The sequence below is a fragment of the Saccostrea cucullata genome, unplaced genomic scaffold (genome assembly GCF_032062105.1).
Source record: "Saccostrea cucullata isolate Sc308-1 unplaced genomic scaffold, CSIRO_AGI_Scuc_v1 ctg4625, whole genome shotgun sequence".
Taxonomy (NCBI): Eukaryota; Metazoa; Mollusca; class Bivalvia; order Ostreida; family Ostreidae; genus Saccostrea; species Saccostrea cuccullata.
Genome location: NW_026924950.1, coordinates 145,358 through 170,261, shown reverse-complemented (window position 1 = coordinate 170,261; position 24,904 = coordinate 145,358). Strand labels below are relative to the sequence as shown.

At 34.1% G+C, this 24,904-nt stretch overlaps 2 protein-coding genes and 1 long non-coding RNA gene across 3 annotated transcripts; 2 read left to right on the top strand and 1 right to left on the bottom strand.

Annotated features, from left to right (window-relative positions):
- The first annotated feature begins 627 nt into the window (after nt 1–627).
- On the top strand, nt 628–3,716 carry LOC134267714 (zinc finger protein 664-like). Its single transcript, XM_062749932.1, has 3 exons — nt 628–794; nt 1,309–1,382; nt 2,498–3,716. The coding sequence occupies exons 1-3, from the start codon at nt 734–736 to the stop codon at nt 3,545–3,547; spliced, it is 1,185 nt and encodes a 394-aa protein (XP_062605916.1). The 5' UTR covers nt 628–733; the 3' UTR covers nt 3,548–3,716.
- Nucleotides 3,717–6,218: 2,502 nt separating this feature from the next.
- LOC134267717 (uncharacterized) lies at nt 6,219–7,065 on the bottom strand. Its single transcript, XR_009992215.1, has 3 exons — nt 6,919–7,065; nt 6,631–6,793; nt 6,219–6,438 (listed from the first exon to the last, which is right to left on the bottom strand). It is a non-coding gene; the product is annotated as an uncharacterized LOC134267717 (long non-coding RNA).
- A 15,009-nt stretch (nt 7,066–22,074) lies between these two features.
- LOC134267713 (zinc finger protein OZF-like) lies at nt 22,075–24,442 on the top strand. The gene is made up of 2 exons (XM_062749931.1): nt 22,075–22,178; nt 22,740–24,442. Exon 2 carries the CDS (start codon nt 23,156–23,158, stop codon nt 24,380–24,382), a length of 1,227 nt encoding a protein of 408 aa, XP_062605915.1. The 5' UTR covers nt 22,075–22,178; nt 22,740–23,155; the 3' UTR covers nt 24,383–24,442.
- Nucleotides 24,443–24,904: the final 462 nt, after the last annotated feature.

Sequence of the window (24,904 nt, the reverse complement as noted above, 5' to 3'; positions counted from 1 at the left end):
CCATATTTCAGACTATGTGGGCAAAAAATGTGCGGTTCAATTTCTTTCATATCATGTATAAAGAGAGATTTTGTATTCAAGAACAAAATATCAAAGTTTCAGAAAAATTGAATTTGAGGAAAAATTTGACCTATCTATTTGGTCCTACCTTAAACATTTCATTTTAAAGTCACATCGATCTGTACTTTCAGTACTTCGATTTTTCTGCGCGCAATACTGATCGGGATCGGCATTTCGGGTGTTGTAAACAAAGTTTTCCAGGTATGCTGGAAAAAAAAGATTGTTAGATTGTTATGTTGCTGAACAGAATCGCTCATACTAAAACTGAGTAAAAGGGATTTTCCACTGCCCCGTGTAGGGTCCCATTCCCTACAGACCTTTTTCCTATGACATATTTTGCCTAGGAGTTAGTCCCTTTGCTTCCATCTTGTATGGCAAAGTTTTTGAGTAACTAATTTTAAACTTGCATGCAAGAAATATATGCTTATCATGCTTATGCAGCTGTTATGGTGGGGAATATTTACGATCTTAAAATTATGAATTAACAGAGGCTGTTATTCAGTGGATTGGCTCTAATCACAGTTAATCATTTTAACGACAAACAAAGAAGTTTGACCAGAAGGAAATTATTTGATGAAAAATTTGCTATGAGTTGTTATCTTTGCAGATTTTCAAGAATTAATGTAAATGTTTTGTTGATTCTATTACAGGGGCTTTGAGCTATAAATAGATCATGATGGCAGAGTTGCCTATATCTTGTTCTGAAGATCCATCATTGGATGACCAATTTACTGGTAGGTCAACATATAAATATAAAAGAAAATCCTTTGTATAATATTCCCAAAACAATCAATGAATTCCAAGGAACATTCATAAGTTCCATAGTTGAAGTTTGATCAGGAATTCCTTGTTTTACTTGTGTTAAGGGACTTGAATGAATGAAAGAAATGGTCATGAACCACAAGGTCAATATCAACCAAATTTGGCATAAAGTGTACTTAGACATGTAAGAGATATATTTTTTTTTTTGGGGGGGGGGGGGTCATCATATTTTGAAACAATGGGCAACAATGCTGACATGATTAACTTTAGATCAGCTGTTCTTCAGAAAAATGTCAAATAGATTTTTATATTCCATTGAAAAATTGTTGCCCCAATATCTATGTCCTACTACAAGTCCAAGTGTCTCTGAATTCACAAAATGTCCATTGTGACATGAGATGCCCTTGGTCTTATTGATTTGAATACATTTTTGTAATATTAAATAGATTTTGTAGCAATCTTACAGATAACATGTCTTGGTTGTAGAAAAGAAAAGGCCTTTTGAGAATCCGGATACTTCAAAAAGAGACGGAGAAACTCAGCAGCAGAGAATAATGGAGGTACATGAATTTTTATTTTCCAGTTTAATATCATGTTCATAAGTAATAAACAAATAACAACAAATAATAAGTAGTTAAAAGCTGTTCCTTCAGCTATAGCACTTTGCATTTTGAGATGAAAGTTGTGAATAAGACTAAATGATTGAAGATAAATAGACAAAAGACAGAAGGTTTGAAGAGTCAGAAACAGATATTTGCAATATCTTTTCATCTATTCTTGTTTTAAAAAATTATAAAGATATACTATAATGCATGTTTAATCAGCAAATTAAATAGAAGAATATATTGAAAAATAAAATGACAATATTAGAATATAGTAGTAACATATTAATTATATTTTTAAAAATATAAATGCATTGTGCAATGTTTTTGATATCAATAATATTTATTCAAGAACCAAAATACAGTCACACCTCAATGTCCCAAACTCAATAGGACCAATATTAAACATCAAAGGGCTTGGTGAATATTGTACATGTACTTTGAAGGTTGCTCAATTATCAGACGGACTGAAAAATTAAGCAGCAATAACTGTTTCATTCTCTTTTTTGATGACTAGACATTTCATCTGTTTAAGTAGGTCATGCCATTTTACCTGACTGTAGTGAGAATTCACGATAACGAGGTTAAAAACATAAATAAAGAGAAAAAGGTGTTTGAAACCACAAAATTTTTACAACATATTGTCTACACTGTAACAACTTATCAGCATTTGAGACAGTTTCTTAATTTTTATATTCTGTTAAAAATGTATGTGTACATGTGTATCACAAAATAGTTTAATTTAAAATTTAAATGTTTACATTTCTATTTGTTTTCTCAGTGATAATGCTTCGAAAGTTAGATGAGTTGATTTCTTGTTAATTCAACTAGAATTTAAATATTGCTAAGCAAAAGGTCATGAGCTATGAAGGTCAAAATACTTTGGCATCCATGTATTTTGTAAGAATCTATCATAAAGAATCCAAACACTGACTTAATGTGTAAATATTAAATAATGAGAAAGTTAATTTGCCAGATGACTTTTGAATTTATGTGTTTTGATTGACACAGTTATATAATAAAATCAAAAATACTTAAAGCAAGCATTGAAATATTTTTTTTTTACATTATAGGTGGAGCAAGGGACGATTTCAACTAAACTGTGTATCGAAAGCAATGCTGAAAACTACTCACAATTCTCCAAAAGTGACAAACGAACAGAAAATTTAGTAGGTCATGATGGTACTCAGTCAAGTAAAAAGGGTCATGAATGTACCATCTGTGGAAGAATTTTAAGTCGAAAGGACCACTTAAAAGTACACATGAAGATACATACTTCTGATCGACCTCATCAATGTGAAATGTGTGGGAAAAGGTTCAACCATTTATGTAGCAAACGTAGACACTTGAAGACACATACAACTTATAAGTGTGAGTTGTGTGGAAAGACATTCAACAACTCACAAGACTTACAGATACACAAAGAAACTCATACTGGTGACAAACTTTGTGAAGTATGTGGAAAGGCATTTAAAAGAACAGATGCCTTATATGCACATATGAGGGTCCACACCGGTGATAAACCTTATAAATGTGATGTGTGTGGAAAGGCGTCCAGTAATTCAAGTAACTTTCTCAAACACATGAGGATACATACAGGTGAAAAGCCTTATAAATGTGAAGTATGTGGAAAGGCTTTCTCTGATTCAAGTTGCTTTCAGAGACACCTGAAATCACATACTAGCAATAAATCTTATAGATGTGATGTGTGTGCGAAAGTGTTTTATCAATCAGATAACTTACAGATGCACATGATGGTGCATACAAGTGATAATCCAAAAACACCTGATGGGCGTGACTGGACATTCACTCACGAGGGTGACATAAAGAAGCAGATTTTGATACACAGTGGCGGGGAACCTTCTGGAAGGTCATTGATCCATTCCGAACACTCACAGAATCACAGGAGGACACATACAAGTGATAAACCCTACATGTGTGACATGTGTGGGAAGGCTTTTGCTGTGGCATTAAACTTACAACGACACAAGAAGACCCATACTGATGATAAACCTTTATTTATTTGTGAAGTGTGTGGAAAGGGATTTTTTAAATTAAGAACTTTAGAGAATCACAAGGAGAAACATTCAAATGAAAAGAAAATTGACATAATTATTCAATAAATTATTTAATATATTTTTTTGTATTGATTATGTTGATAGTAATGTACATGTATGTACTGTGAAAGTTATTGTATACATGAAGGATACTTAAATATGGAGAAATCAAATGTTAAGCCACATCGAAAAATATGATCATCAATTATAATGTGATGCATTTTGGATATATACAGGCAATAGTATTCATTCACGTCATTAACCGTCGGGTGGCGCTGCGGTATTAGAGGTGGTTACGCAAACGTTTGAATTTGTCAAGCGCTTGACTGAGTGTAAACAAATTTATGGTAGCGTGGCGAGACACTGTGGCTTCTTCTGGACATATACCTCCAAATTAATTAATTTGTAACGAATGCCAACTCTCTGTGGTTTGCCAGGATGTTGTAGAGGTCGTGAACACTCATTATTTTCAGATCTAGACATTTGTTTGAGACGAAAAGTGACGCTAAATCGGTCATGAAGATGATCAGCTGATTATGGAAGTTTGTAGATAGAATGTTCTATCGTTAAAATTATATTGTCCTACGGATCGTTAAAATTATATTGTCCTACGGACCCGGTTTAACGATAGAATTCCTTCCGTGTATTCGTAATGTAGCAGAAAGAAACACGGGCGATAACTCGCATAGTGCATTTACTAGGAACAATCTAGAGAGTTCCAAATGTAAACATGGCAGGTAATTTGAATCGAGAGAAAAACGTTGAGAAAATTAATTGGATTTTCGAATTTATATGGAATATTTTTTTGGATTATGGATAAAAGGCATAAGCAATCTCAAGAAGGTTTGTTTTGATTATTTTGGTAGTTATTTCCAGTGCAAATCATTTTATATTCTTCAAAATCGTTTCGTTGCGATTCTGCAATTTTTTGCAACATTGCGAGTATATGGGTGGTATTCTAACTGTGGTGAGGGCCTGTACCGAGACACAGTTAGATTATTCTAACTAGGAAGTTTGGTAAACACGATGTCGCTTGTCACCAGAATTTCAGAGTCGGCGATATCAAAGATTAGATTTTTGGTAAAATATTGATTTTGATTAATTTTAATAAGTATCTTACGAAGTAAATGTCATTAAATCATATAGATTTAACAAGAAAAATGAGTTACTATATACAGTATAAAACACATTAACTTGGTGACTTTTTAACTTTGTCTTAAATTGAAAAAAAGTGAACTCCCTCTCTATTTTTTTTCAGTCAAAAGACATTTGAATTATTTATATTAATAGCGTCATAATAGCTTGACACATGGCAATACTATTTAATATATTATTTCAAAAGTTTGAAATCTAATTAAAATGTCTAAAGCTTTTGTTGCTTTGTGATTTTGTTGTGAAACAGACAGATGCAGCACTGGTAAATGTAATAGGATTAAATCTGATGAATCTAATGTACACTGGCAGTTTTCTTTTAAAAATGTACAAATAGAGTATACGATGTGCTTATGTCCCCATAGAATTAACTTGATTTGTTAGCAAATGGAATAAGTACTGTAATTTATGATTTAATATCAAAATTCAATGTTAATTAAAAATTTTATTATACATTTTAAATTTCAACACCAGAAATAATGAGATATTTTCCTCCACTTTATTAGTATGAGTAGGGTCTTTGATTTTCCCTGGGTAAATACATGTATTGATTATTTTATATAATATTCTACTTTAACACAGTACAATTACAAAACAAAAATAATATTTGCCCAGTTCCTTGTCAGGAGATAAAAGTAGACTAAATAAGGATGAAGTAAACTTGACATCCAGTTTTGGACTTTAAAACTCGAGCAATACAAGCCCTACAGTTCCGTGGCTGCAGTCAAGACAAGAAGAAGGTACAAAGACTGAACTGTTCCTCACGAGTTGTGAACTAAAGTGTGCATAGAAGTTTAGACCAATACCCCAATGATGACTAGCAGTCACTTTGATGTTTCTTTAAGATTAGCCATATTCTTTGACAAAGAGATGAAAAATTTAGTGCAAGCATTTAAGCTCTTAATCTTTCTCATATTGGTACATATTATAGCTATTAGCATGATTAGGTTAATAAGTGAGATGTGCTTAGAAATAAAAGATGTACAACTATTACTTTTTAAATTTCAGAACACAAGTACATAGTTTTAAGAATTTTTTACACATGTTTAATTTCTAGAAAAATTAAAAAAAAATCTTTTTGCTTGCTTTGAAAAAGAATTAAAAATGATAGTACGCGTATTATGAATTCTGTGGAATCTTTTTAATCATGTTTTGTGGGGTTCAATGTTCATGGACAAGAAAAATCGTTCATGGGTATGTAATTTTGTGGACTTTAACTCATTGATAATGTACATTCAATCAATATGTTAACAAAATCCATGGGCAAGAGAGACTCGTCAAATCCATGAACATTGGTTTACAAGAACATTGTACCTGCATGCTCAAATTTAAGTATGAAAGGAATAAACATGTATAAATATTTAATACAATCTTTATTGTTTTATTTATTTACAGCCATGAATAAAATAAGAAAAATTCTTAACAGGGAAAAGTTCAAGCTATGGAAAGATACTGTACATGTACATAATTTGGCGTTTTCAAAATTTAACGCAATCAATGAATATGGAGTTGTTGGCATAATCATGAATTAGGGCTACAAATATTTGAGTCATATTCTATTTATAAATGAATTCTTAGTGTTTTCATGAATATTAGCACATCCTCTTCTGTGCAAAAGCAGCTAAAATATGAAGCCCGCTATTTTAACTACACATACAGTAAATTCCTTTCAATGTTAATTTTTGTACCAAAAAATATTAAAATCTTTAAGTCTGTGCATTCTTTCATTTCACAAATTAATTTCTCTTGCCAGGGATTGTTTGAGTACATCAGCTTCTTTTCTCTTTCAGTTTTTGGTGGAATCCCTTCAAATAAGAATGAGTAGCAATTATTAGTATAGAGTAATAGCATTATCATGACTGTACTTGTTTTTTGGTAAAATAAACTGTCTTTAAATATTTTTAATTTATAAATAAAATTGATCTACTTTTCAAATTAAAATGGAATAATTACTATTGTAATTGTAAGTTTGTGAAAAGCCTGAAGATACTACATACAAGATTATTGTAGTTCATCTATTAGAGAATTTGCCAAGCATGAGCATAACTAGTCTGTGTGTGTACAGGCTGAATGTTGCCCCATATCTCCAGCAGAACATTTTCTCTGTGAATGTATAGGACTGCCAAACATCTCAACACTTTGTCTTAGGTTGTAATACACCTAGTGATAATAAAAGGAAATACATTTTTTTAAGAATTAAAATTGGAAGCATTGAAGTATTGCTTAGGTATAGATTATGCCCGAGTACTTTCTATTATTTAAAAAACACAAATCCGATTACGTACCAGTTCTTTTTTTCCCTGGCATCACTGACAATAGGATGGATGCTATTTCATGAATAGTATGGGGGGAAATAGAATTTTTATGCTACATATACCATCAAGCCATAATAAAGCTCCCTGTAAGCTTTGACATCTTATTTTACCTGCTGATCTCCTAAATAAAATAAAATGAAAAAATATATATTCTTAAATAATTAAAAAATAACCCAATTTACTCAGTATAGGTTTTTATTTAGAAACAAATATAAAGTCAATCTGTAAGTGAGGTCTATCCATAGTCCTGATAATACTTTTTTTTTCAGAGGACTGTAAAAATTATATGTTTTTTGTATTTAGTTGTACAATAACAGCTACTACTTGTATATATTCCTTTTATTTATTTTTACATGCAGCAGGTTTTATTTGATTACTGAGCATATCTTTTCGACTTAATGAAATTGTAAATGTAAACTAAGTTGTTGAGGGTCACATTATAGAAACACAAATACCGGTACTGTATAAAATGGACCTAGCAAATTATAACTTTAAAATATTTGTACTCATTTTTACCTTTATTATAACAAAGGTGCTATGCTCTAAGTATACATGTAGCTACTAACTATGAAAAAAATATGTACAAAACAAATAAATTTCAAATTATACATATGCACTATAAAATATAAGGACACATATTAAATCTATGTTTGTTTGTTGTTTAATTTTCCTCGTAAGAATTTTTTACTCATATGGAGACACCATCATTTGCTGATGGCGGACTGCAAATATATCTATTCTCGGCACTGTGAGCCATTGAGCAGTAATGGATCTTTTTTGTGCAAACAGGACCATGGTTTATACAGTCTCATCTCCCCACGTAACACAGTGGATTTGAACCTTCGACATTAGGTTCAGCTCTTAGATTTGGCGACTGTAGACAGGGCAGACACTCTAACCACTGTGAAATGTGAGCGACTTACATCAAAGTAAAAGTACCAGTCTCATTTTTTTTAATTTAAAAAACAAACAATATGAGGCTGATCAGAAATCAGTTATCTTTATCCAGTATCAATGAATGGCCACTTAATCTATCTCTGTGTAGGATCTGGAGAGTCTTTTGGCGAGGGTTGAAATATGATGTTTGTGCTTGTTCCAGTTTTGTTTATTATGATTGTTTTTTTTTGTAATCTGTTAAAAAAAATGAATGTTTAGTTTGTATTTGCCTTACATTGAATATTACGTTGCACTTAATTACCCTTGATGATCATTTGAGACGTTGCTCTTTTAAACAACAACAACGAAATGCAACAGTATGTAACCAGTGTAGACCTACATAACCTAGCTGTGCGATGATTGTCATGTAAAAAGGAATAAATAACAAAATATAGCCATAAGCATTCATATCATATACTAATTTCATTTGAATCTAGTGTTTGTGTAAGTGGTAAAGATGATAATACATCCGACAATCTACAAAAATGTCGATTGTCAACACAATGCTTTGTCATTGTACTATCTTCGTCATATAGGCATGCTACACTCGGTAATTCTCAGAAGGTTTCCATAAATGTATATTATTTACAAAAAATAATTACCCAAGATTCGGATAAACCTTTCTCCCGGTTGTGACAGCTCGATTATAGATCGATTCAGCCCCTCCGTTTAGCATGGTTTAGCTCCAAGTTCGAGAACACGTCCATTTGTTTACATTGTTACAAGCGCCGCGGTGATTAAAGCGTTTACGTAACCACCTCTAGTACACCAGCGACACCTGACGTCATAAATATGACGAATGAGTCCTATTGATAGATGAGAAAGCTTTAAGGTTAACACAAGTACAAATGAATATAAGAAATACATATGTAACAAAAATAGATAGGGACAGAAAGGTATATCATGCAGCTAATTGGTTTAACATAAACAAACCAGTGAAGAAAACCAACTACATAGTTCAGATACTTAACATATTGTCTTCAGAGATGTAGAAGTTCCATTTTAATAAACTTTGAATTTGGGATCTTGAATTAATAAGCCGCAATATCCATACAAGGAATTGTTATCATTTCATATCATTTGACATTAAAAAAATTTCAAAATACATGTAGTTGAACATTGTATGATGTTGTCCACCCTGCAAAATAGTGAAAATGTTTTTGTTTTGTTTTTTTTAAGGACATTGGCAACGTTTCTGGTTTTCGTATAGGATTTTTCAAGATTTTTTGAACAGGTTTAATGGTACCAAACATATTCAATTCAGGTCCTTTTAACCCATCAAGCCAGCCTTCCTTTATAGATATTGTCAAATCAATGTTTTAACAATTTTCAATGCATTTCCTATGTAAAATGTTGATAAAATGGCCCTATATTATTTTCAACCATACGTTTTCTTCAAAACCCATGTATTTCATAAGGTTTATACATTAAATACATTGTTGAAACCTTATTTCCGATGACATGCATATAATTAGGCTGAAAATGAAAATATTGAAACAAAACACAGAAATACTGGCACTGTTTTTAATTTTGAGTTACTTCCTTTCACTTCTAATCAATAATCATTATGATCAAGAGACTGGTTGTTTGTTTCTATTCTATAATTTACTTTACTGGAAGCGAACTGTCATAAAACATTTTAACAAGGATTTATAGTAACATTTAATGGTGTCTCATTCACATAACCTATAGAATCGTTCTCATTCGGTCTACCTGGCTATCACCACTTTCAGCAAAATTAATTCACATCTTTGCACTTCCCAGCATTCATGTACCTATTCTAAATGACGTCCTGTTGACTGTCTGCCCTCTCAGCACAATGTAAACAAACCCATCGCTGCTTTACTTTTATTACTGTAGAGTTGAATATATCAGATAAAAACACACGTGTTTTTGTTTACTTCTCAGTCTGTAATCTATGCTTTATTGGTTTTCAGCGCCTAGAGAATTCCATACGGGAGATCACTCTCAATGACTTTTTTTCATAAGTGAGAAAACCTATGTATAAACCTTTATTCTCCGGAAACCCTGCGTTGCCAATGACCTTAAGATATGAAGCAATCTAAGTTTTTATCTTTTATAAAATAATAATATAGTTGAAATATGATTTGATCAGCAGGATACATGCATGATATTTCTGTTTGATTTTCTTGAAAATTTTCATATTAAAAATGCAAATTATAACTTTTAATGGTGCCTTGCTTATGATGCTGGGTTTGATCTAAATTTTAGTATTAGGTCCCATTTCCTTTAAACAAACTAAACTTGCATGGATGCTACGTCTAAGGATGCACATTTCCAGGTTTATTTGGGATGCTCGATTTCACCTCTTTAGCTCACCTGAGCCGAAGGCTCAAGTGAGCTTTTCTGATCAAAATTTGTCCGTTGTCTGTCGTCGTCACTGTTGTTGTCGTCGTAAACTTTTCACATTTTCATCTTCTTCTCAAGAACCACTGGGCCAATTTCAACCAAACTTGGCACAAAGTATCCTTGGGTGAAGGGGATTCAAATTTGTTCAAATGATGAACCACGCCCTTTTCCAAGGGGAGATAATCATGAATTTGTTAAAAATTAATGGCATTTTTAAAAAATCTTCTGCTCCAGAACCGCTAGGCCAGGAAAAATGAAACTCATGTGGAAGCATCCTCAGGTAGTGTAGATTCAAGTTTGTTCAAATCATGACCCCCGGGGCAAGGGTGGGGCCAAAATGGCAGACCCAAGTTTTACATAGGAATAATTATAGGAAAAATCTTTAAAAATCTTCTCCTCCAGAACAACTGGGCCAGGAAAGATGAAACTCATGTGGAATGATCCTCACGTAGTGTAGATTCAAGTTTGTTCAAATCAAAACCCCCGGGCAAGGGTGGGGCCAAAATGGCCGACCCAAGTTTTACATTGGAATATATAGGAAAAATCTTTAAAAATCTTCTTCTCAAGAACCACTGGGCCAGGAAAGATGAAACTCATGTGGAATCATCCTCAGGTAGTGTAGATTCAAATTTGTTCAAATCATGACCTCCGGGGCAAGGGTGGGGCCAAAATGGCATGGCCGACCCTAGTTTTACATAGGAATATACAGTGTATAGGAAAAAATCTTTAAAAATCTTCTTCTCAAGAACCACTAGGACAGGAAAAATGAAACTCAAGTGGAATCATCCTCAGGTAGTGTAGATTCAAGTTTCTTCAAATCATGACCCCTGGGGCAAGGGTGGGGCCAAAATGGCCGAGCCAAGTTTTACATAGGAATATATAGGAAAAATCTTCTTCTTAAGAACCACTGGGCCAGGAAAATTGACACTCATGTGGAATCATCCTCAGGTAGTGTAGATTCAAGTTTGTTCAAATCATGACCCCCGGGGCAAGGGTGGGGCCAAAATGGCCGAGCCAAGTTTTACATAGGAATATAAAGGAAAAATCTTTAAAAATTTCTTCTTAAGAACCACTGGGCCAGGAAAGATGAAACTCATGTGAAATCATCCTCAGGTAGTGCAGATTCAAGTTTGTTCAAATCATGAGCCCCCGGGCAAGGGTGGGGCCAAAATGGCCGACCCAAGTTTTACATAGGAATATATCGGAAATATCTCTAAAAATCTTTCTCAAAAACCACTGGGCCAGGAAAGATGAAACTCATGTGGAATCATCCTCAGGTAGTGTAGATTCAAGTTTGTTCAAATCATGACCTCTGGGGCTAGGGTGGGGCCAAAATGGCCGTCCCAAGTTTTACATAGGGATATATAGGGAAACCTTTTAAAATCTTCTTTTCAAGTACTTCAAAGCTATGATTAGTGATATTTATATGGAATCATCCTCAGGTAGTGTAGATTCTAGTTTGTTCAAATGATGAAAGGCCTGGAAAGGGGGGGGGGGTAAATTCAAGCCCGATGTGCTCAGGTGAGCGCTGTGGCCCCTGGGCCTCTTGTTTCAGATAGTGACAAGTTAAAAGTTTTGGAGCAGGTTTATTCTAAAGTTACTATAAGCCCAATATTGACCTTGAACTAGCTACAGAGGGAACATCTAAGGATGCACACTACTGGACATTACTTTGAATGCTCATTTAACCTACATTTTTCAGATGAGTGACACGGATAAAGTTTTTGGAGCTTGCTCTTTCTGAAGTAACTACTTGTATAAACCATACCTGAACCAAGGGATACACACTATCAGAGTTACTTCAGATTCTGGATGTCCTACAATTTTTCAGATGAATGACAAGGTTGAAAAATTAAGCATCCCCTGTCGACATGTGACACCCGACACGTGCTCCTTGTCATGTTTGGGAAAAGGGGAGAATCCGTGGACAACTAATTGTGTTAATAATTACCTTACAATCAGTTTGAAAAAAAATATGAGCATATGACATGATAAACTGTATTTGCTGGGAAGGTCATTGTATCGATCATAAAAATAAAGATGCCTCAGCAATTTGTATGTCAATAACAGTGGCAGATCCAGAAATTTTTAAAAGGGGGGGCGACCACTTTGAGGTCAGTGTAGGGGCCCACAGCCACACACACAAAAAACATTGATTTAACAAATATTGTGTATTTTCTTGGACACAAAGGGTGGAGGGGCGGACCCCCCTCTACATCGGCCAGTGAATAACCAACTAACAACGTTTTAGAAATTTAGACCAGAGTTAAGAAATCAGTCAGGGGTATCGGATTCGAAAGGTATATCCCAGTGTTGATATCGGAGACAGGAAGATTGAAATGATATTATGTCGATATACGAGTCATTTCCAGCTTAAGAAATAATTAAGGTGAAATAAAGACTTCCATATCAATTTGATATATCCAAGGTATTCAAAATATCAGTGTTCCACTGTTCAACTGTAAGTCAATTAAATAGCATGGACGTCTTTTTTTTAAAGGGGGGGGGCGCTGTTGTAAAAACTAATTTTACAAAAACTGAATCATTTATTTATTTCTCTTCCTGTACTTATTATTGACAAACTTTCCTCACTAAATAAATTTTAATTATTAATTAAAGATATCTTTTAATTCATATCGAAATCAAATGTGATAAGTAAGGTTTAAGCAATATGAGCTGCGACTTTGATGTGGGAATTTTCTGGCGCAATATATATTGATAATAGATAATAAATATATCCATGGCAGAAAAAAATAACGTTAATAATCTTCTGTTAATTGTTGATATTTGTGGTGGAAGAACTATTAATTTATAAGCTTCGATTGAAACAAAATTAGATTCTTGTCGTCCTGTACAATAATGATTTCTTATATAAAACTACAAATTGGATTGTACATAGAAGTCTTTCTTCTGCTTTATTTTAGTATAATGGGTCATAAAAGGTTTAAAATCAGTTAAATACATTTTTTTAATTTTATTTACAGAAACAACACATTACATATATGTTCGGAAGCAAACATTTAAATATATTTAATGGCACACTCACATACAGACATACGCACACTTACATACAAGGTGAGACACACACCTACAATATTACATGTGGAAGGGGGTGTGTGAAATAAATATGTCAGTCTTACATAGGTTACAATATAAAAATAGTATAAAACTCCTATGCTTAATCATTACTTTGAAAAAGACATTTCCAATTTGACCATCTTTTTTCTAATTGTTCAACATCATATAATTTTTTTTCTAGAACAAAATAATTATTTAGGTACAATAATAAATCATTAAATAAAATGGTGCACTTTTTTCTTGATAACACATTTTACCAGCAAAACAAAATGTTCAAAAATACAGCTCCTGTTGCTTAAAGAGAACAATAGCTATAATCAGGATGACCTGTCTGGAGGTTTTAAGGATGGTAAATATTAACAACTTTATGAAATCCTTTAAATGCACTTGGGTCAAAAGACTGTTGACTGCAGGAAACAAACATGCATATAGTTTGATATATTCCTGACAGTTAATGGAAATGATGTTATAAAAGAGGTTTTGCATTATAGAGATGAATGTATCTCTATAAATGTCATAGTGGCAAAGAACAATCTTTTTTGGTCTGGTGTTTTTAGTTCTTGGCAATATAACTTTTCTGGCCAACTTGGTTCTTAAAAACTTTGAGAAGATTTTTAGCTCACCTGAGCCGAAGGCTCAAGTGAGCTTTTCTGATCACATTTTGTCCGGCGTCCGTCTGTCCGTCTGTCTGTCCGTCTGTCTGTAAACTTTTCACATTTTCGACTTCTTCTCAAGAACCACTGGGCCAATTTCAACCAAACTTGGCACAAAGCATCCTTGGGTGAAGGGGATTCAAGTTTGTTCAAATGAAGGGCCACGCCCTTTTCCAAGAGGAGATAATCATGAATTTGTTAAAAATTAATGGCATTTTAAAAAAATCTTCTTCTCCAAAACCGCTGGGCCAGGAAAGATGAAACTCATGTGGAATCATCCTCAAGTAGTGTAGATTGAAGTTTGTTCAAATCATGACCCCTGGGGCAAGGGTGGGGCCAAAATGGCCGACCCAAGTTTTACATAGGAATATATAGGAAAAATCTTTTAAAATCTTCTTCTCCAGAACCACTAGGCCAGGAAAGATGAAACTCATGTGGAATCATCCTCAGGTAGTGTTGATTCAAGTTTGTTCAAATCATGATCCTCGGGGCAAGGGTGGGGCCAAAATGGCCGACCCAAGTTTTACATAGGAATATATAGGAAAAATCTTTAAAAATCTTCTTCTCCAGAACCACTGGCCCAGGAAAGATGAAACTCATGTGGAATCATCCTCAGGTAGTGTAGATTCAAATTTGTTCAAATCATGACCCCCGGGTCAAGGGTGGGGCCAAAATGGCTGACCCTAATTTTACATAGGAATATATAGGAAAAATCTTTAAAAATCTTCTTCTCCAGAACCACTGGGCCAGGAAAGACGAAACTCATGTGGAATCATTCTCAGGTAGTGTAGATTCAAGTTTGTTCAAATCATGACCCCCGGGGCAAGGGTGGGGCCAAAATGGCCGACCCTAGTTTTACATAGGAATATATAGGAAAAATCTTTAAAAAATCTTCTTCTCCAGAACCACTGGGCCAGGAAAGATGAAACTCATGTGGAATCATCCTCAGGTTGTTGTTGATTCAAGTTTGTTCAAATCATGACCCTCGGGGCAAAGGTGGGGCCAAAATGGCCGACCCAAGTTTTACATAGGAATGTATAGGAAAAATCTTTAAAAATCTTCTTCTCCAGAACCACTGGGCTAGGAAAGATGAAACTCATGTGGAAGCATCCTCAGGTAGTGTAGATTCAAGTTTGTTCAAATCATGACCCCCGGGGCAAGGGTGGGGCCAAAATGGCCGACCCTAGTTTTACATAGGAATATATAGGAAAAATCTTTAAAAATCTTTTTCTCCAGAACCACTGGGCCAGGAAAGATGAAACTCATGTGGAATCATCCTCAGGTAGTGTAGATTCAAGTTTGTTCAAATCATGACCCCCAGGGGTAGGATGGGGCCAAAGTGGCCGACCCAAGTTTTACATAGGAATATATAGGAAAAATCTTTAAAAATCTTCTTCTCAAGAACCTCTGGGCCAGGAAAGATGAAACTCATGTGGAATCATCCTCAGGTAGTGTAAATTCATGTTTGTTCAAATCATGACCCCCGGGGCAAGGGTGGGGCCAAAATGGCCGACCCAAGTTTTACATAGGAATATATAGGAAAAATCTTTAAAAATCTTCTTCTCAAGAACCACTGGGCCAGGAAAGATGAAACTCATGTGGAATCATCCTCAGGTAGTGCAGATTCAAATTTGTTCAAATCATGACCCCCGGGGCTAGGGTGGGGCCAAAATGGCCGACCCAAGTTTTACATAGGAATATATAGGAAAAATCTTTAAAAATCTTCTTCTCAAGAACCACTGGGCCAGGAAAGATGAAACTCATGTGGAATCATCCTCGGGTAGTGTAGATTCAAGTTTGTTCAAATCATGACCCCCGGGGCTAGGGTGGGGCCAAAATGGCCGACCCAAGTTTTACATAAGAATATTTAGGGAAACCTTTTAAAATCTTCTTTTCAAGTACTTCAAAGCTTAATATGATTAGTGATATTTATATGGAATCATCCTCAGGTAGTGTAGATTCTAGTTTGTTCAAATGATGACCGCCTGGAAGGGGGGGGGGTAAATTCAAGCCCGATGTGCTCAGGTGAGCGCTGTGGCCCCTGGGCCTCTTGTTTTAATGAACCCACCCTATTTTTGTCTTTTCTTGATTATCTCCCCTTGTGAAGGAACTTGTCCTTTGTTTTTACAATTCTGCCCTTTATTCGAGGATGCTTTGTACCAAGACTGGTTAAAATTGGCCCAGTGGTTCTTTTGAAAAAGTTTTTGGTTCGGGTGAGCTAAAAAGCGTTTTGCATCACAATAATAGGGATCGGGATCGTCATTTTGATTTTTGTACACAAAGCCGGACAGAGATCGGTATTGATCAACAAAGGATCAATTATCAGGTAATTTCTTACCCTATTTAGTAGTATAATTTGATAAATACATGTATCCAAAGAGCTGTGCAATAAACGTGTTCCTTTTAAAGTATGTCAGTGGAACGAATGAAAAAGAAATATGTGAGAATGTATGGCTCAAAGGCAAGCGGTAAAACTAGTACGTCTAGTCCCGACTTTTCTATTTTCTGATGTATAGAGTACAGTAGCGCTTCATTCATTCAACGCATTCATTCATTTCTGTTTTGAAAAACGTTCACCTATACTTAAATATTTTTAATTTCTGACTCTGTTCCAGACAGCGGTTAAAAACAATGGCAAAAATTCATATAATGATATATATGGAGATAATGAACAGTGTTATCCTCTTCACAGTAAGTGTGGTATTGCTGTTCTGCAGGGCAAATTAATAACGTTTGGCGGAGTTTTTGTTAAAAGATAAATAAATGACTTTTGGTTTATTGAAACAATTGCTTTTTCATCATATTTCACCAAAATATATCATTTTGCCATGCAAAGGAGCAGTACCGCACTTATCACGAAAGGGTCTATTTAAGGAATCCGGGATGTTTCGCACCCATTCTGTTTCGCACTGAGATGGTTCGCGCCGGGATGATTCGCGCCGAGTTAGGTACGAAACATCTCATGATTTATTTTAAATATTGAAGCATTTCATGACATTTTTTTTCCAAAAAAAGTATTAATCAATTATAAGATAAATATATCGAGATGTGTGTTCAAATGCATGTATGACGACTTAATAACATGCACTGCCAAAGATTACGGATCGTATTTAATTGTAATTAGTTGGAGATCAGAAGGTGAGAATTTATTTATTGACTTTGGTAGTCAAAGCCAGCAATAATTACTACTATAATTAGATGGCGGTATTATAATTAGCATGTTGTTAAAATAATATTCTTTCTATACTTCAAACACCGACATAAATAATTATGTCTCTGTTACAAATATCTTCTTAAAATTAAAAAAAAAAGAAATGAAAAAAAATATCATAATTTACATCATATAATAACATGTTTAAAATCTAAAATTTTGTATAACGAACTTCAAAAGCTAGCTAGCACATATTTGTACAACAATGCAGTGGGGCGAACCATCTCAGCACGAAACGGAATCGGCGCGAAACATTGAAGCGCGAACCATGCATAGGTGCGAAACATCCCGTTACCTATTTAAGTGAAAAAGTCCATAAAACAATACAAAATAAAAGAGGAGCAAACACGGACCACCAAAACATCAGAGGTGGGACAGGGGATGACAAATCCCATTGCCAGATGCCCGGGGCTAATGAATTTTAGGGGTGGGCAAGTGAAATTTTATCAACCACTTGCCCGTGGGCAAGTGATTTATCATAAATAAAATTTACTTGTAGGCCATAAATATAAAGCTGGGCGTAGGGGCTTGCATGATTTACTCAGCATTGGTCTTCCTCTTTTTTTTAAATATCTATAAATTCAGACTGAATTAGTTTATGGTAGGGCAAGCAGAAATTCAGGTAGGGCAAGTCAATTTTGACCATGTACTTGCACTTGGACAAGTGCTTTAAAAATCTATTTGTCAGCCCCTGTGGGAATAGGTGCCAAGGAGGAGTTAAAGTCATCACGTTTATCAATAAGCTTGGTTGTTAGATTACCAGTTAATCTTTGTTGAGATTCTGCTGGGCTAGATATATTTTTACTGATGTCTACAGAATCTCTGGACTACCATTAATTATTCATGTCTGGAAATAAAACCCCAACTTCAGTCAACTATAGCAAGAATTTTTCACAAAGGCAACACTGCTGTTCACTTCATTTTAGTCATTTGGTTGTTTATTTGACTCTCTGTCACCATTCACTGAAATATCCATTTAAAATATAGCTCCTGTAATGAAATTGTTTACCTCCTCGCATAAACGAGTTTATATAGTTTGTTTTCTTTAACTTTGATGTTCAATAGCCACAGTTGTTTAGATTCACATGTAAAGAAAACAAACTGTAGGAACTCTTTTATGCGAGGAGGTAAACAATATCATCATGGGAGCCATATTTTAAACAGAGATTTCAGTGAATATTTACATGTTGGGATTCACATGCCTAAACAGTAAGCAATGTATAGATAATAGTGACAGAGAGTCAATCAAACAACCAAATGACTATACTGAAGGGAACAGCAGTGTTGCCTATGTGAAATATTCTTTCTATATACTACGGGGATTTACCCCGGATTTTTATCCATAAACCCTGAGGCTGAAGGGTGTATGGAATACAACCTGGAGTAAATCCCTGTACACCATTGATTGGACCTGGATAACAAATTTAATTCCTTTGTACCCATAAAAATGCTTTGTAAGTTACATTCCCTTATCAAAATGAAATCCATTTAGATACCATTTAAAAGCCATTTCTTTTCTGACCATTTAAAGACCATTCAAAAGCCATTTTATTTTGTCAAATCTCTCAAGAATTCTCAACAGAAAGGATGACCATTTAAAAACCATTTTTCATTTTATCTCCATTCAAACTCCATTCAAACACCATTCAAACACCATTCAAACTCCATTTTTTTTGGGCCCTGTAACATGCAAATTAACCATTCAAAAACCATTTATGCAAATGAGATAAAAAATGAAAAATAAATGGTTTTTGTTTCAGCCATTTAATATCCATTTTTAACACATTTTATCTATAATTGAAAAATGGAAAATTTAGCTGGGTCCTTAATCATGTTAATTGATATCCATATGCAAAGAATAAGCACTTCAAAAATCCATTTTCTTAGTTGTAGAGTCTGGTTACAAGATATAGGTCACTAAATAATGCTCAATTTTTCCACATATAAAATCACAAATTTTGAATCCTGGAATGTTTCTAATTGTCAAAATCCTTATTTGAGTGAATTGATTGTGATAGTTGTCTCCATCTTTAAAAAAATTATATTTTGAATCCCATGTTCATTTTGGTGCTCCATCATGTCCAATACGCAAGCAGTATTCTAAAAATAAAAGGAAATGCAAAAATATAGTTACATGTATTTAAAAAATTTACAATGAAGTTTTAAATCAAATTATAAATCTAAGTTCCATCGGTCTGACCCAGTTTTAACAACATTAATCAGTTTATAGATTATTGCATCAGCATGTTTAATGGGCATTCCTTATGTGTTTTCTTTGGAAAAAGAACATGTTTCTGTAACTGGCATTAATAAAGATATGTACATATTTATACTTACCACTCAAAAAGAATATAATAACGTCCTTTCTGAGTATGGTAATGTGCTGCAATTCTTCTCACTGCCTTAACTTCCCAAATGTTGGAAACATGAAAAACTGTCACATAATATCCTCCAAGAAATTAGTATTTCTTTTTCTGCTTTGACCATCAATGTACAGTTTTGTCAGCATCGAAAATCACTAAAAACCTTAGTACTCCTTGAAAAATAACTTCAGCCATCTAAACTCACTACCAGTTAGGTCAAAGTGCCCATGTCCAATATTCAAACTTACTGGAAAAGGCGGTCACTACAGAGCTTCAGGGAGGAAATCTGATATCCAGTGCCCCATTATAAAAACCTGGCACATGGCATTAATTAACCACCAACAAATCTATCTAAAGCTAACCATTTTTTCAATTCTCCATTTCTCAGAAAACAAATGGGAGAAAAATGGTCAACTCAAGCAAGTTGGATCACCAAACTGACATTTCTTTTCCATTTACTCAAATAAATGGAAAGAAAATGCTGCATGTTCACCATTTAAAAAGCATTTTCTAACAGAAATGGTTTTTAAATGGTTCTGAAAAAATGGTTTTTGAAAATTGAAAGATAGAAAAATGTAGGAAAAATGGTTTTGAAATGAAAAATGGCAAGAAAATGCTGAATGAATGGAAATAAAATGGAAAAATGCCATTTCTTTTTGCTATGGGTTAGAGTCTAATCAAGTGTGTCTCAATCTATCGATAAAATAAATACTTATAGTAGGCATCGTGACGTCTCGTTATTTGGTTTTTATCATAGAGAAAGTATGCATTGTGATGTCACATTTTATTTTGACCTGGCTCAAGTCGAATGCATGGAAATTTACATTCGACTTTGTAATCAATCAAAGCTCGTGTTACAAGCTACATCTGAAATAATGTCATTTATTTAAATGAAATTAAAAACAAAAAAAGAAGCTACTTTATGGTAATGTACCTTACTAAATAATTTATATGAATCATATTTTTAGACTAACAAATACATACTAGTCTTGTTAGTCCAATACCAGCTAATAACTAACATGAATTTAAAATGGCATACTGTAAAATCACATATTTTCGTGGGGTCAAATTTTCGTGGTTTGAGGAAAAAATGTTGGTTCGTGGTGATTTGATTTCGTGGATGAAGAACTTATAAGTACGTTCAGGGATGGACATTAACGGTTGTCCGATTGCCCGGGACAAGTAAATTCTCAGTTCGGGTAAGTGAAACTATCAAATTGAATGTACTTGTCCGATCGGGCAAGTGGATATTTCTGACAGAAACATTTCTTTTAATCTCACATAAGTTTATAAACAACACAATAAATCAAACACTTGATTTCCGCCAAAAACGGGACATTGTTGTTGCATTCATAATCCCTCGGTAGCGTTCCTGGATCTTACCTTTATTCAGAAATCGGGTTCGTTTTTCTGTTTTCTTTCGTAGTTTAAAAACATACGATTATCTGTCTGACAACTTACATTACAGTCTTATTATGAAAGAGAGATTACAGAATACTTTCTCTACCCAATTAAGGAATTATACGAAGAACACCAATTATTCACGGTGCACGATGTATCTTCCTTCTGGCTTCACCTCAATTTTTTATAGGAAAAATTAGAATTTCAAACAAAAATCGTAAGAAAATAATATTCCTGCATACTCTGTGTTTTCAGGATAGTTACATGTAAATGACATCATATCAACATCACCACCATATCAACATTTTTTCTGGCATTTAACTTCAAAACAGAGATTAATTTGTCAACTTTTATATTTACAACAAATTAAGGTACAATAACTGTTTTTTTTCTTAAAAATTTTTGGCAACCAAATTTTGCATTCGGACAAGTCAAAATTGTAGTTCACTTGCCCGAAGGACAAGTGGAAATAAAAGTTAATGTCTACCCCTGTAGTTGTGCATATGAAAATTTACATTTCGTGGTTGTCATAAATTCGTGGGTCTCTGCATGCCACGAAAACAACGAAAATAAAACCCCCACAAAAATTAGTGATTTCACAGTAACAGGATACTGTGAGATTTTTATTTGTGACTGTCAACATGGTCAATGTTTGTTAAATTTTGTTGGTCGTAAGGACATACTGTAGAGGCACAAATTTTCTTGGGCATAAAATTATATTGTTTTGTCATCAAAAATAATTTTGTGTGCAATTAATTACGTTGTTTTAAAACTAATCCTCTTCAATATATAGTCAGATAAAATTTCGTGTGGGATTTAATTTCGTTGAATTTTGTTAACAACGAAATAAACGAAATTTAATCCCCCACGAATATTTGTGCTTTTACAGTAATTTCATGAGTAACTCATACATGCCATATATTCAGAAGATCCAAGGAATAGATATATTGACAAAATAGTTGTTTGTGGGGATTTAATTTCTGTGATGGATATTGGAGTCTGAGACCCAAAAAATTCAAAAATATTATAGGTCCCCCTAGAAAATCATGGTGATTTCACAGTACTTATGATTACAAATGTGTTTCTTTCTTGAGAATGATTTGCTTAATCTTTTTCAGGTTTTAGAGCACATGTCCAGTTTATATGGATGTTAAGTCAGAGGTCGTTACCTTGCATTCACAGTGTCCAAATATCCAGCATTTGATGATGAATCTTCTGGTATGTATAGATATAAATAGAAACAAAAACACTTATTTTTTTGGAATGAATTTATGAAATAACAATTCACAATTCCTAAGGGAATGAGGTCATTGTTTTAATTGTGTCAGAGGACCATTTAAAAAAAGGATAATACTTAATATAATACAACATCCTATTTATATGGAATTAAATAACATGATAAATGTGATGGAAGATTTGGTGTCTTGTTTTACAACAAGCTCCCTCATTTGAGTTGTCTGTCTTACAGCTAGTAGTGCAAGCCATACTGGACAACATTTTGTGTTCTCACTCTTTGATAAAATCATTCAAAATTTCAGAATGGAAGCTTACTTGATCAACAAAACTGATCTAGTTCAAATATATATTCTTCCTATGTCTTTAATCACCCCCTAAGGCAATTATAATTACTCATTTTATTTGTATGAAGTAACATAAATCTATTTGAAAGTTAGTAGATTTCTGACACAAGTTTGTAGTCTTATCTTAGATTTTACATTTCACAAGACGATAACCTTTATTTAGTATTACAATTTATTTCTACCTTTGTCACATTTTTAGGGGAGAAAATAAAGCTTATTCATCCAAATCACTCACTCAAAGTGATGCTGGAAAGTTTAGCGATTACAGTCCTGAAAATAGCCAACCAATTGCAGTGCTGATAACAATCAAACAATACCAGTCCTGAAAATAGCCAACCAATAACAGTGCTGATAACAACCAACCAATACCAGTGCTGATAACAACCAACTAATTACAGTGCTGATTACAACCAACCAATAACAGTGCTGGTAACAACCAACCAATTACAGTGCTGATGATTACCATCAAACAACACTTGGGCAAATCTATGACTCATTCAGAACATTTAGGGAATCACCCCAAGACGTATACCATTTAAATACCCTCTGCATGCTACTTTTCCTGGAGAACATCATTTGAAAAGACATATGAACTTGTAAAGCAGTTTTAAAGAGATGCATCAGTACACCAGTGGAGAAAGCCAAATGAATGTAACATTCTGCTTGAAAACCTCTACCAGTGCAGCTGAATTACCTACACAAATGGGGACTCAAGATACAGGTAAAAAACTGTTTAAGTGCGAGATTTGTGGAAGTGAGCTGAAGGAAGCAGGAAACTTAAGGAAACACATGAGGATACATACAGGTGAGAAACCGTATGTATGTGGTCTGTGTGGAAGGACATTCAGCTTATCGAGTTCCTTAAGAACACACATGAGGACACATACAGGTGAGACACCTTTTAAATGCGAGGAGTGTGGGCAGGCATTCATGCAATCAAATGCATTACGCAGACACATGTGGACCCATACAGGTTATAAACCTTTTAAATGTGATGTGTGTGGGAGGTTATTTATCCAATCCAGTGTCTTAGAGATACACATGAGGACACACAGAGCTGATGACAAATGTGATGTGTGTGGGAAGACCTTCAAGAAATTATCTCTTTTAAAGAGACACATGTTGAGTCATTCAGATGATGAACCTTATAAATGTGAAGTGTGTGGAAAGACATACAAGGACATACAGAACTTAAATCTACATATAAAGACACATACAGGTGATGAGCATTATAAATGTGATGTGTGTGAGAAGATCTTTTCTTTGTCTCAGCACTTTAAGTCACACATGAAAACCCATGCAAGGAACTTTTTTGTTCAGTCGGAACAATCGCAGATGTACTTAAAGACACATGCAGATGGAGAGTCGGCAGAGAGTGATGAGATTGGGAATTCAGAAAGAGGAGGAGACAATTCTTGTGATGTGTGCGGAAAAGTACTGAGCGATTCGAAGGGTTTACAAAGACACTTGAAAATACATGAAGGAGAGAATCCATATTCGTGCGATATCTGTAGAAAAACATTTCGTGAAATGGCACACTTGAAAAGACACGCAAAGACGCATACATCTGAAAAAGCTCATAGTTGTGATGTGTGTGGGAAGGAGTTTAAATATCCAGATGGTTTACGAAGACACATGAGAATACATAGTGAAGAAAAACCTCATTCATGTGATATTTGCGGGAAAGCCTTTCGGGAAAGGGCACACTTGAAGAGACACACACAGACACATACATCTGAAAAAGACCATAGCTGTGAGGTGTGTGGGAAGGAATTTAAATATCCAGATAGTTTACAGAGACATTTGAAAACACATCAAGAAGAAAAGGAAGAAACAACCTAAGTTTATGTGATATAATTAGAAAATCTTGAATTCAAAAGACACATAATGACACGTATGAAAATTATCATTAAAATATAATTATTGAGGTGAAACAAAAACAAAACAGAAAATTAAATCTAATTTGTGTGGGAAATTAAAAAAATAAAACTTGTGTGTATATTGAGCATGTTGAGAAGGCGCTCTGATAGAAAGGATATAATCAGGGCAACAAAAGTCTTAAAAAGTGTCATTTTTTTTGCCTGAAAAAAATCAAGTATGACAAAATTATGTAATTGAAATATTAAGAACCAGAAAAAAATAAAACATAATGATATTAATGCTCAATCGCAACTTCTCGGGCCTTTCCGACTAGCAGAAAAACGACCTCGAATGTATATGGTAGATGCCATGACAACCCTCCTTTTTTACGATCTTTGAAATAAATGCATGGAGACCTTTTATCTGTGGAATATGGAGTTTAACTTTATTCAATGTAATGACATTACCTAAAATAAACTATAGAAGGGACTCCGTCTATCTTAT

Bases quoted from the DNA above. Each gene is read 5' to 3' on its own strand.
- LOC134267714 (XM_062749932.1), top strand. From the start codon at position 734: ATGATGGCAGAGTTGCCTATATCTTGTTCTGAAGATCCATCATTGGAT. The intron at 795-1,308 runs GTAGGTCAACAT...TCTTGGTTGTAG, and splicing joins ATTGGATGACCAATTTACTG to AAAAGAAAAGGCCTTTTGAG. The intron at 1,383-2,497 runs GTACATGAATTT...TTTACATTATAG, and splicing joins AGCAGCAGAGAATAATGGAG to GTGGAGCAAGGGACGATTTC.
- LOC134267713 (XM_062749931.1), top strand. From the start codon at position 23,156: ATGCATCAGTACACCAGTGGAGAAAGCCAAATGAATGTAACATTCTGC.